General features: G+C 40.8%; 1 protein-coding gene across 1 annotated transcript; it reads right to left on the reverse strand.

Moving 5' to 3' along the window:
• Window positions 1-1,969: 1,969 nt before the first annotated feature.
• On the reverse strand, window positions 1,970-10,006 carry FZD9 (frizzled class receptor 9). The gene has a single exon (XM_075854133.1). It carries the CDS (start codon window positions 9,244-9,246, stop codon window positions 7,489-7,491), a length of 1,758 nt encoding a protein of 585 aa, XP_075710248.1. The 5' UTR covers window positions 9,247-10,006; the 3' UTR covers window positions 1,970-7,488.
• Window positions 10,007-13,913: the final 3,907 nt, after the last annotated feature.

The following is a 13,913-nucleotide window of genomic DNA, read 5'->3' on the forward strand; positions in this document are numbered from 1 at the left end:
GTATTGCAGTGTATCGTCGTTTTTACAAGCTCCTGTTAGGCCGTGCCAGGAGATGAAGAAAGGCAAGCACTGGGGGACTTCATTAGGCACCTGGGCTGCCATGACAACCATTGGCGCCCCCCATTCGCTTTGCGGAGGGGCCGATGAGCTGCCAGAGGGGGGTGACCCCGTTTGTAACATCTTAGATACTGCGATCTTGCTTGATTCCTGGCTGTTACTCCCGGGTATCAACTGTAAAACACAGCTGACACCCACCGCGTACGGAGCGGACGAGCCCGCTCTAAACATTACCTCCCCCACCATGACGCAATAGTATGTCGTGGCGCGGGAAGAGGTTAATTAAGCAGTCTGGTCTGGGGCTTTAAGTTAATATAGTGGTCTGGTCTGGTCTGGGATCTAGAGTAATCTGAGGTCTGAAATTAATTTAGCTGTCTGGACTGGGAGCTGAAATTAATTTAGGTGTCTGGAATTGGGTCTGAAATTTATTTTGCGATCTGAACTAGAGTCTGAAATAATTTAGGGGTCTGTGGTCTGAATTAATTCAAGGGTTGGTTGAGGTCTAAAGTAATTTAAGGGTTTGGTCTGGCTTCTAAAATTAATTTAGGGTTTTTACTGGAGTCTAAAATTAATTTATGGGTCTGGTCTGAAGTCTTAAGTAATGTAGGGGTCTGGTCTGGGGTCTAAAGTACTGTAGGGGTCTCGTATAAAGTCTAAATTAATTTAGGGGTCTGAAGAAATGTAGGAGTCTTGTCTGGGGTATTAAGTAAATTAGGGATCTGGGGTCTAAATTAATTTAGAGGTCTAGTCATTGGTCTGAAGTAATGTAGGGGGTCTGAATTAATTTAGGGGTCTGGTCTGGGGTTTCAATTTGTGTTGCTGTAAAGTATAGGGATGAGATGTAGAAGCAAGGAGCCAAAGATGTCTGGCAGCAAACTCTGCAGTCATCATAGAGGTCGGGGCCTGATGGAGAAGAAAAGGAAAGTGAAAGACTCCAATCAGAGCAGAAGTCACCTGTGAGTCACTGGATTTAGTTGTTGTTTATTCTACTTGTGTCTGATCAGTACTGTATTTTCTTGTATGGTCTACAGCATTATAATAAACTGTAGACCACCTGTGTAGAACTAGTATCTGACCACTATATCATCATTGTATGTTGGTATTATTGGTTATATCAGTCTTTGTATAGTAGGAGCATACACTTGTCCCTGACTATGTGATTAGGTATTTCAGTGTTCCACTTTTATATTCCCTCGTGTTGATGGTGTGGTTTACATATTTAAGAGAGTAGCGAGGGGCGTGACCAACCAAGCAAAATATTCCGCTGTTTTCCTCCCTCACTCCAGATATCAATCCTGGATCCGCCCCTGAACGTATCTCAGATTTTACACAAAGGCACACAAAGGGGTTTTATCACTTTTTGTTTTATGGAGAGAAATATAGTGGCATGCTCCAACAAATGCTGTATAACGGAGGTGTTCACTCCTGGAAGTATTGCCTACAGGAAACCAGACTGACACATGGAGTGAAATGCTCATTATAGACAGAATATGCATGTGAGACCACGCCAAAAGGGATTGGCAATGTGAGTAATGAGTGAAATAACAAACAACTTTCGCTGTCTAGGGCCAACTTTGTGCAACTTTTTTGTACACTTAACTAAACGTGTTCCTATAAAATAAAAAATGCTGTCACATATGGAAAAAACGGAATTAATACTGAAACAATAGTAATTTCTACAGCTGCATTTTTCTGTCTGTTGTTGTTTTCCTATTGGTTCAGACGGAGACATATTGTTTCACATGCTCATTTTGGTTCATAATGATTCTTCATCTTGGTTAAAAAAAAAAAATCAAACACATTACTTAAAAACATTGAGCTGGTCTATGCAGTCTATAGTTCAAGGCAACTGTAAAACTTGTGGAATTCTGGTCTAAATCACTCGAAGATATTAATGAAATAAGACAACAAATAAAATTTAACACACAAAAGTTTAATAAACCATGAAATCAAAACTCTGACAGTTCAAGAATAAATTACAGCATTAAATTACCATTCATAATATTACTTTTATATTTAACACTTTAGAAAACCAGTACCATTTTATAATGCAATTCCAAAAAATATATATATATATTTATAATTTTATATAGAGATTTGTATATGAGAGCTGCATTATGGGACCCCTTTCCCTGATAGACAATGAGAGAGAAACATAGTTATGAACCCTTGCCCTGCTCGCTGGCACCTAGAATGTAAACTATAACCCTCTTGTGCTTTTCTGTGGCCCTGTCTCAACACATAGTGGAGGCATCTTGTGGGATGAACCCTATATTCATAAGAATGCAGACAGACAATCTATACTCTATAGAATTCTATTATATAATAGGTGGACTTGCTCTTGATAAACTGATATATTCTTCTGAATTAAAAAAAAACTCTACTCCAACTGTACATTTGTAAGTTGGCCTAATGTGTAGTACTAAGTTCTGACCAACTGTAGATTTTGTCCCATCAGCTTCCATTTTATCAAAATGTGCAAGTCAGTTTGTGGCATATTTCAAAACGGACCCTTTTGCCCTTTAATTCCGCTCGGCACCGAAAGGACTAACAAATAATAAAACTGGTCCTTTTCTTGCAGGACAACTACTAGTGTGGTAAACCGTAAAGTGCCACCACCTTTATGTGATGATCTCCCAATCAATATTCCTACTCCTAAAACTACTATTACTACGGCGTGTTTAGGGCTCAGCCTGAGCTTGTGGTCATATACAGGGACAGCGGAGAAAACCCTATATTTATTTTATCCTACTGTATATTCTGTGTTCATGCTTTCACAAAAGTTGACAAACCAAAATGTCAAGGAGCCTAATAGTTCTTAGTACCATAGACTTTTTAATGCACACACGTGAAGGCTAGTAAGTTAAAAAACAACAACACAATTTGTTGTGTACACTTTGTTGCTAAACATAGCAATTAAAAGTTATGCACACACTTTTTAATTGAAGTGTAGTACCAAATCCAATCTATAGGTGTCAGTGTTGTAACAAAGAACTCATCAACTTCACACAGAGGTTTTTTCACTAAAGACAAACTTTCATTTTTCTAAGATTTGTCACATGATTTTTAAGATTTTGAAAGATGATCCATTGTAACAGACTTCAGGCTGTTGTTTTGCTAGTAACAAGAGCATCTGACAGAATTGTAAATGTCTCCGACATTTAATATAGAATATGTATATTATGTCATAAAAGTTTTGAAAGTAGTTTGCTGGGGCAAAAACATTGGTGGGTGGGTGCCCGATCCACAGGATCCCTGCCGATCATCAGAAAAAAGGCGCTAGCACACTTGCTGAGATGCTGCGGACCCTTTATTATTTATCCAAGCATTTTGGCTCTTCTGTACATGCAGCTATTGCACTTCAGAAATAGCCTCAGCACCTTTGTGCTGATGATCCCCAGGCATCCCGGAGATTGGACCCTCACAATCAATCCTTGATGACCTATTCTATCCTTTTTTGTATAACTAAGTTATACAATTTTCCAATATACTTTCTGTTTTAATTCCTTATGGTTTTTAAGAACTCTGCTTGTTGTCATTCAGTAGGAACATTCATTGTTTACTTCCAGTGGATAAAATTCTGTACATGGTCATGTGATGGACACACAGGTGCATGGCTCATTAGAAGACACAGCTCTGATACAGATACTGTAACGACCCGTGCACCTGTGTGATCATCACATGACCATGGACAGAATTTTATCCACTGAAAAAATGACATAACTTTTAATTATACTAAAAAAATGACAATAATTTGTTAAAACTAGACAATCCCTGTAACCAGGAACTTTCTTCATTGTCCACAATATTGCCACCTACAGGCTGTGCCTGATACTACACCACTCTGAAGATAATGGTCTAAAAATAAATACTCCAATAATGCAACTTTTCTAGTGAAATAAACATTACATCTCATCATCTGACGTATTAAGGAAATAGACATACATATATGCACAATTTTATAATACTTTCCATTAAGGTCATCGCAAAAATAAGCTATGTTAACAATAATGTACAATATTGATCATTTTTGGGTGAAAAGCCCGATTTAGGGTATGTTCACACGGCAGCGTCCGTAACGGCCGAAATTACAGGGCTGTTTCCAGGAGAAAACAGCCCCGTCATTTCAGCCGTAACGGCATGTGCAGGCGCTTGTACGCCGCGTCCATTACGGACGTAACTGGAGCTGGTTTTCCATGGAGTCCATGGAAAACGGCTCCATTTACGTCTGAAGAAGTGACATGACACTTCTTTGGCGCGGGCGTCTATTTACGCGCCGTCTTTTGACAGCGACACGTAAATATATGCCTTGTGTGAACAGACAAACGTCAGCCCATTGCTTTCAATGGGTAGATGTTTGTCAACGATTTCAAGCCAGAATTTCGGACGTAATTCGGGAGTTAAAACGCCCGAATTACGTCCGTAAATAGGCCGTGTGAACATACCCTTAGGGTCATTGACCTCTTTGGGACCACATAAGCAAATATATTGGCAAGTCGTAATGCGCAAAAGAAATATAAAACAACGTTTTTACCACATGACCTGTTAGCTACGATGTGCTTTTATGTGTCGAAAACAAAATAAACAGAATATATTCCTCTTTTTTTAACTATTTCTTGTATATCTGTAATTCTTCTTACCGAACATACTCTAACTCTTATAACTACGTTGTTTCTGCATTGTAATAACTCTCTGAGTAAAGAAAATGGAATAGGTTTAATGCAATCCTATGAAAAAATCATATAAATCACTTTCTGAAATCACAAAATGACAAACTTGGCACTCTTAGGCCTTATTCACACAGCGCAGATTTGTTGCAGATTTTGCATTCATTTTTTAAACCAAAACTAGGAACGGAACCTAAACAGAATAAATATCTAAAGGAAAGCCTTATACGTCTGATCTTCTGAATATAGTTCTGGTTTTGGCTTAAAAAATGCATGCAAAATCTGCAGCAAATCTGCAATGTATGAACAAGGCCTTAACATAACAAATTCAGCTCTGCTACATGCTAAGTATGAACATCGTTTGCGAAACAGTAATGGATATAATTGAAATCATAACACATAGGAGAGATTTACTAATGCCATATGTATTAAATAAAGACATAATCATATTGTTTTGTATCGTTGCAGGTGGTATGGCTGACCAAGTTGAACCAATTGTGACTGATTTATCAAAACTTCCACCTTCTGAATCTTTGGTATTTTGTACTAGAATGCGCCATACTTCCCAATAGACGTTTTGGGGAATATGGCACGTGCTACAATTTAAAATCTGACTGGCATAACCCAGAGCATGTACAACACCATTAGTAAATCTTCTCCTTTATTTCGTACAAAATCAATATAAACTTTGGAAAAAATGAAACTTTGAACTTTTGTTTCCTTGCAAACCATCTAAAGAACTTCACTTCAACCACTGCACACCATAGAAATACATGATTCATTTATCTGCCAGTCATTGCTCACTTTGCACTTCAGAGAGTTGGATGCAATAACAGATCTATAATGAAAGGCTTTAAAGGGCACCTGTATGTCAAAAAACAAGTATGCATAATGATCCATGAAAATGTGTTCTTTTTGTGAATATGTCATTCATACAAAACACTACACAGGTAAAATACAGATTGGCTGTCACTGGGTACTCCTTGTTTAAAAAGAAAGGAAAGTAAAAAACAAAAGGAGGGTATAGGATCTGAGATAATAAACTTAATATTAATAATTTATGATCATTTGTTATAATACAACCTTAAAGCAGTTGTCTGAAATAGAAAAACAAGTCTGCATTTTTTTTTTTTTTCAAAAAACAGCGCCACTCTCATCTATGGCCTGTGTCTGGTATTGCAGTTCAGCCTTAACCATGTGAAAGCTGCTGAGCTGCAATACCAGACAGCCCACGGACACGAGTAACGCTGTTTTTGGGGAAAACAAACAACCCCTTTAATGCATTATATGAATGTATTTTCCCAAAATGTGAACCTGGGAAGGGACGGGGAAGCTACAGAAACATTCCATAAAACTGGCCACTGTACTAAAATGTTTAGTCGTTTATTCTGTACAATATGTCAGACAAATATGGAATCCTTATGTGTACTAGAAATTAATGATTCCCTAGTTGTTAAAGAATAGCAACTCCAAGCAAACAGGGCATGCTGGTTTTGTATTGGTTAAGAGCTAGAAAGCCAAAATATGCCTACAACTGATTGACAAATGATCTGAAGGCCATAAAGATAGATTATTATATTTTATAATAACTCCCAGGGTCACCTTGCTGGAGAGAATATTCACCTTGTATATAAAAGACTTTCAGGGCACGTGCGCAACAAAAAAAAAATGTTCTTGATGTTTATTTTTTCGCAGCCTGGGTTATAATTTATAGTATTTATAATACTCTTTGTAAGAAAAATAATAATAGTATAATAAACACATGGTATATAAATAGACTGGGACAAGTGCTTTCATATACAGATAGTATTTATACTGTTCACTGGGTGAATTCAGTAACAGGGCTACAACAGTTCAGGGACTAATCGTAACTCTTGAAATAGTTGGTACATATGCCAGCATCTGGTGAAGAATATATATTGCTATGTATGAATGGTTATGTGGAATATGGCAGTAAACATTTCCTATAGAAATCTTTGCATTGAACAAGGTTGAACACTGATGGATTTTACCACCCAGAAGGTCAAATAGCCAACCAGTCATAGTATTGCACTACTAATTCATATTAGTAACAATTCCCTTATATTTTTTGTACTTTTGGAAATTTTGCAGAACACAACTCTTAAGTAACTTTGTTCTTAGAGCCGAGATACCAATCTGGTAAACTAGGGTCCTGAGCACGAATAAACTACAAACTGATATAAACACCAATGGGGGTCATACGCAAGAAGACCTGGATGTTGGTGACCAGAGAACAGACGCTGCATAGTCTTGCCACTACGCCAGCAACCAACAATAATACATAGCATGACATTAACAGAGCTGGATACAGCGGTCCCTGGAGATAGCAAGATAGATCGGATAAGTCATATAGGCACCGTACTGTGTCATTTCTGCTTCTGTGCTCGCAGAAAGGGGGGGGGAGCTCTTAAAACAGCTGCTAAAAGGCTCAGTGTTCACATAAAGCAGCTTAAAGAGATCTTTGATACAGAGCACCTCTGTAATGTCTCTATGGCTGGAGCATGTACAATTTGCATACATGGGTCACCAAAATATATTGTGCCTCTCCTTAAATCTGTAGGTAAGGTATCCTTACCCAATTCAGTTTATTTGTCACACACAATAGATTCTCATATCAAGAGCTGATCAGTCACCTGCAATTCTTCTACCCATGGTAAGCCGTTACACGTTTCCTGCAGATGTAAATATATTTCTCTGTTACATATTTATAATAGACCCCCCTCTTTAACTATAGTCTTGAGGTTCACACATGTGTCGGGCAGTCCATAAAGAGGTCTGTTTTGGCAACCTGCAGGGTAATCGGTGGGGGCTTGTAAGGGCAGCTCCCTAAACTACAGGCAATACCTCCCGCAGTTTGAGGCTTCCCTCGAGTCCTGGCTCCCACCACCCCAAGCCGACGCTGGCACAGAATTCCTTGCCAGGCCTGTAGGGTCTTTGAACTCCATACCCACACACCACTAGTTATACCCACAGCTAGTGACATGAATATCTTAAGCATGAAGACTGCAACGCTGGGTATGGACCCAGGTAAAGTACAGTCTGGCCTGCCATTTCCAGAAGCTGTCCTGCAGGACTCTTCCCGGGCGCGGGCTTCCCAGTGAGCCAAATTAAGACGTTCATAGAAGCAACACACAATGATGCAGGTAGCTGGGACTGTATAAAGGATGGAGAAGACTCCAATCTTAACCATCAGTTTCTCCAGTTTCTCTGTGTTGGTTCCACCAGTTTTCATGACGCGTCTGATATGGAAGAGTGCAACAAAGCCTGTTAACAGAAATGATGTGCCTGTCACCAAATAGCATGAAAGAGGCACAAGAACAAATCCTGTTAGGGCACTGGGATCTGAGCCGCCTACATAACATAGTCCAGTCAGCTCATCTCCACCAACTTTCCGCATTGTGAGTATAATGATTGTCTTTACAGCTGGAATACCCCAAGCAGCTAGATGAAAGTAACTACCGTGGGATTCGATGGCCTCATGACCCCACTTTTTACTTGCTGCTAGGAACCAGGTGAGGGTTAAAACCACCCACCACAGCGAACTGGCCATGCCAAAATAATATAATATAAGGAAGACAAGCGTGCACCCACTGCTTTCCAGGCCCTCTCTGATCAAGTATGGGGCGCCACCTTCACGGTCACATGCAATGCTAGGGGCCCCAGCAGCAGCACGGATGAGAAATGCTGTAGAGTAGACATTGTAACACATACTGAGGAAGATAATCGGCCTCTCAGGATACTGGAAGCGCTGAGGATGTAACAGAAATGTCAGTACAGTAAAGGCAGTGGAAATAAAGCAAAGACCAGACCATGCTGCCATCCATACCAGTGCAAAGTCTTTATCACTTGAAGACCAGTAGACATCCACACCAGGGGCGCATCTTGGGGCACACACCCCACTCCTCTCCACATACAGAAATTTGTCAGGATTGGTGCAGCGAGTAGGTATACCCATCTCAGCACCAGATGGACGTGGAGGCCGTGGAGCGACAGGAAGTATGCCATGGCCATTGGTTTGAGGGTCCCCATTAGTAGCATTTTCAGGAGCCTCCATACACAGTGCATTTGGGTCATTTTTACTAGGTAACCGGTCACAGTCCAATGACTCTGGCCATCTAAAATTAAAGCTCTCCATTATGGGGGAACACTTCTGGCGTGCAATTTCACACATTGGCTTACAGGCAGGAATTGAAGTGGACACCTGCTCAGTGCACATGGGAACATAAAGAGAGCAGAGAAAAAAGCGGAGATGTTTGTGACACCCGTACGCCACAAGTGGGGTAAACTCCTCAAGCTTCCCCGCAGCCTCTGCCTGAGACTCGTGGCCAACATAATTGGGCATTCTAGTCATGTTGTAGCCAATGCCCTGACACATAGGAATTTGAATAGGCTCACATTTAGCTTCTCTTCCCCTTTCCACATCATATAAACCCATCTCCAACGTGAGAGCCATCACCAGCATCTGCCACAGACAAGGAAGGGTTAAGAGCCAGCGGGACATCCTCAGGGCCAGCCACACTGGTGCACAGGGTGCAAGACAACTGTGAGGACAAGAGGAGGGGTGCAGCAGATATAGACACACGACTTTATATCCAGCTGTCTGTTATAAGCAGGGCACAATGCATTCCAATAGAATGGCTTGTGGGATCAGCTTTCTTGCCTTACGGCTGGGTCACACCGGACACAAATTATTCCTTTCGGTGACAATCTTTCCAGACGGGATGGTAAATACTTGCAGTACAGAATGTAATTATTTGGGAATTCTGAGGAATCACATCACGATCCAGTCTTAGACTCACGTTACAATCCACAGGAACACAGCATGCCCTCAACAGCAACACATGGCACTTCTGTCTTGTCCTTTAGTGTGTCCACGGTCTGCCAGTCAGGTTGGCACAGTCTTTAGCTGGCAGTACTAGCTGTTTCTCTTGCCTCGGCTGTAGTTAAGGTGTCTATTCCAGGAGCTGGAGGTCTTCAGAGGACTATTTAGCACAAGTACAGTTTTTCTCCTCCCTTGCTGTCAATGTGAAATGTTGGGAAACAAAGCCAGGCTGGAGAGAGCTAGTGACAGCTACAGACAGCAGCATTCAGACACAGAGAGAATAAAACCAAATACATAGGATGAAAAGTCAGCGCAGAGCCTTAATGCACAGAGGGCACACAGGGTTAAGGACGGAGAGGTTTTGCAGACAGCGCCCGCCCAGCCTGCATGCAGGGGAGGGTGTCCCAGCTGTTGCCGGGAGCTGTGGCTACTGCTGACACTAACCATGCTATGCACTTCTCAGTAGAGAAATCACTAGTGGGGTGTGGCCAGTTCTATAATCACGCCCACATCTGTCAAAGGGGTACGGCCTGGTTAAAGAAACAGTGCTTTTATTAACCAAACGGAATGGCAATTTGCAAAATTGCTAGAATAATATTTTCCAAGTCATGTCACCCCCTGTTGGCAGCCATAACAAAGCCTAACTTTCAACTGCTTCAGTGAGCAAGATATATATATATATATATATATATATATATATATATATATATATATATATATATATATATATATATATATATATATATATATATATATATATATATACACACACACATCCTTCTCCATATATAATCTACATATCTGTACAGAGGAGGGGGCTGGGGGAAATTACACACAAACCTTGTTGATTTGAGTAAGCAGAAGGGAAAATCTTGGGTTACATTTATAAACCGCATGGAATAAGAAGCTCAGTGTTTCTCTCTCTTTCTGAACAAGTCATGTTTTGTACTCCACTGGAACCTCTACATAGCATTTATTTTATTAAACATCTGAATTTTTGGCCTTCTGGCAAGACAAGAATCTAATACAAAGACACACACGTCTCTTTCAAAATTACAGCCACACTTTTGTACAACAGTTGCACTTTTATTCTATAGTAAAATATAGAGACAGATTGATTATTGTGTACTTTAGTCAATAACTGCATTCACCCGTACACAATCCAATATATGTGATCTATCCGGAGAAAAGTTTTACAAAAGATTTTTCATTGAAATATAAATTTACCTCAATGACGAAACATGCAAACAACCTCAGAATTTTTGCACATTTCATCCAAGTTCTCCCAAATATGTAATAGTAGGATTACCACGTAATGCCTTATGTATTCAAATGCTTAAAGGGGTATTCCACCTTCCAGTAAAAAATTTTTTTAACTGTACCAGTCAGGAGTGTTATTACTATATTTTATTAGATTTTATATAGTGCATTTACCACATTGTGAACTATCGAGAGAAAGAACACTGGGGGAGATTCAGATCTAGCCCACAGTAACCAATCACAAATTGCCCTCACTTTTCTCTTCACAGGTTGCTACTGGCAACTCATTTGCACTAGTTTGATAAATCTCTACCAATGTACCATGAGCTAGGGCTGGGCAATTATGACCTAAATCCAAATCACGATTAATTGAACATGTAACCTCGATTACGATTATCGAATGATTATTTAGGCCACACCCCTTTTTGCATGTCATGCCCCCTATTTGCATGCTACACCATTGAATTGATATTTAGCCTTGGAGCTTGCTGTATACTACTGTATATAATATACCCCCCTGACACTGCCCCCACACAGTATATTGCCCCCATAGTGTTTCCCACATAGTATAATGCCCCATAACTGCCCCCACACCACCACACAGTATAATGCCCCCATAACTGCCCCCACGCTGTATAATGCCCACACAGCTGCCCCCAGTAGTGCCTGATAAAAATAATAATATACATACTCACCTCACCCCATTTCAATGACGAGTGGAGGAGATCCCTCTGGTCTGTGCGGCGCGATGACGTCACTGCCTCGCGTCCAGCGATACATAGGGAATGGTAGATCAGGGACCTTGCAGTCCCCTGCTCTACCATTGGATTTAAATTTTACTGCATCCTGAAATGCAGATACAGTTTAAACTGGGGAAAAACAATTGATAAAACCGAAATTCGCAAGATGACGTTGATTAATTGCGCTGAATTTTGAGTTTGATTATTTTTCGATTAATTGCCCAGCCCTACATGAGCATACTTCTGACTCTCAGGCAGCTTGTCATTGCTACGGAGAGCTTTAGGGCAAAGCCACACGTGGCGGAATTGCTCTTGAATTCCGCTGCGGACACTCCGCAGCGTTAATCCGCAGCGGAGCCGTTTCTCCATTGACTTCCACTTCTATGTAGTAGGGTTCGTTTAGACGAGGCTGAAAATTCCGCTGCGGAGCATAGGCTGCGGTGCGGAATTTGGTGTCCGCAGCATGCAATGGATGTTGCGGAGTTGTGGCGGACTGGTTGTGGAGTCATGGCGGAATTTCTCCATTGACTTCAATGGAGATTCTAATTTCCGCAATGAAGTCCGCAGCTGTCATGCACATGTCATGTGTGCTGCGGATGCGTCTTGCTTTTTTGACATGACATTTCTTCATTCTGGCTGGACCTATGTATTTCTAGGTCTACAGCCAGACTGAGGAAGTCAATGGGGCTCCCGTAATTACGGGAGCGTTGCTAGCAGACGTCAGTAAATAGTCACTGTCCAGGGTGCTGAAAGAGTTAAGCGATCGGCAGTAACTGTTTCTGCACCCTGGACAGTGACTACCGATCCCAATATAAAGCAACCTGTCAAAAAAATAGAAGTTCATACTAACCGAGAACTCCCTGCTTCTGTCTCCAGTCCGGCTTCCCAGGATGACGTTTCAGTCTAAGTGACGTCTGCAGCCAATCACAGGCTGCAGCGGTCACATGGACTGCCGCGTCATCCAGGGAGGTCGGGCTGGATGCCGAAAGAGACAACGGCCGGTAAGTATGAAATTCGTTTACTTTCACTAGGGAAAGTGCTGTCCCTTCTCTCTATCCTGCACTGATAGAGAGAAGGGAAGCACTTTTACCGCAGTCCGCAGCAGCTAGTCCGCATCAATTTACTGCACATTTTGGGCAGATCCGCCGCAGAATCTGCAACGCAGATTCTGTGCGGCATTGATGCGGACAGTTGCGGAGGAAATCCGCCACGTGTGGGCATGCCCTAAGGGAAGCAACTGCCCAAGACCAAGCTTTTATGTGTTTCACTTCAACCCAGAACAGTCCCTGCTCAAGTTAGTTAATGGCAATGTAAACCTTTGAAGGCATGTTCTTTTCATAAATCAATGTTTTATTTTATTTGAAAAAAGTTTTCAATTGGGTATTATAAAATTAGTTTTTGAAATACAGCTTCTATATATCCTATGTTCATAGACTTAGATGTGATCAATAATAGCTGGATCGTGCCAGCGCTCACTGAAGCCGTCAGTCCCGCTGACACGACAGATTCAGCTGTGACCGCTAAGATACAGCTTCTATGTATCCAGAATACATTGACGCTGTATCTCAAAAAGTTATTTTATTTTATGAAACCCAATTCAAAACTTGTTCCAAAAAACAAACAAACATTGATTTCTAAAAATAAAATGACTTCAAAAGGTTTTCATACCCTTCATGTATGAATTAGCATCCCAGTCCAATGCTGTACTGTACCACAGTAGGGTCCGCCTGCCCAGGAGAGAGCAGTATAATAAAAGCAAGAGTTTGGCTCCGATCAGGTTTTTCTATTTTCAATGTGCCTGTCATAATGGCAGCATGTTCACTGTTTGCATGAGAAAGAGCCATGTTACATACAATCCAAGCAGCACCAAACAGGTCCTGGCACTACCCACTCTGTTTCGAGCAATGGTTAAAAGGCAGAATTTCCCATTTAGTATACACTGGCCCACATCGATTATTCAGTTTACACTAGTTTTTGGTGCAAATTGTGCAACATTGTTAAGTTGCATTGAATGTGCGACACAATTGTGGAATTTGTTTGCAACTTTTTTCCTTTTCGCCAAAATTGAAAAAGTAGGAGTAGTCTTGTAGGACAGGTAATTTACACCAAATTTATCAAACGAATAAAAAAAAGTGCAAATTCTAGGCACAAGTACAGCTGGCGTAACACAAGTTCAAACAGGCAGACATTTCTAAGGTGTGTACCTTTTAATAAATCAGATACATGTTATAAAACTCCTATATTTCATTTATAAATCTATATGACATATGATAAAAGTTTGCTCTGAAGGGACAATGGGAGATATTTATTAATATTGTCGCAAGATGCAAAAAATATGTTAAAATG

The sequence above is a fragment of the Rhinoderma darwinii genome, chromosome 2 (genome assembly GCF_050947455.1).
Source record: "Rhinoderma darwinii isolate aRhiDar2 chromosome 2, aRhiDar2.hap1, whole genome shotgun sequence".
In the NCBI taxonomy this organism is placed as follows: Eukaryota; Metazoa; Chordata; class Amphibia; order Anura; family Rhinodermatidae; genus Rhinoderma; species Rhinoderma darwinii.

Excerpts from the sequence above, each read along its gene's own strand:
- FZD9 (XM_075854133.1), bottom strand. The coding sequence starts at position 9,246 with ATGTCCCGCTGGCTCTTAACCCTTCCTTGTCTGTGGCAGATGCTGGTG.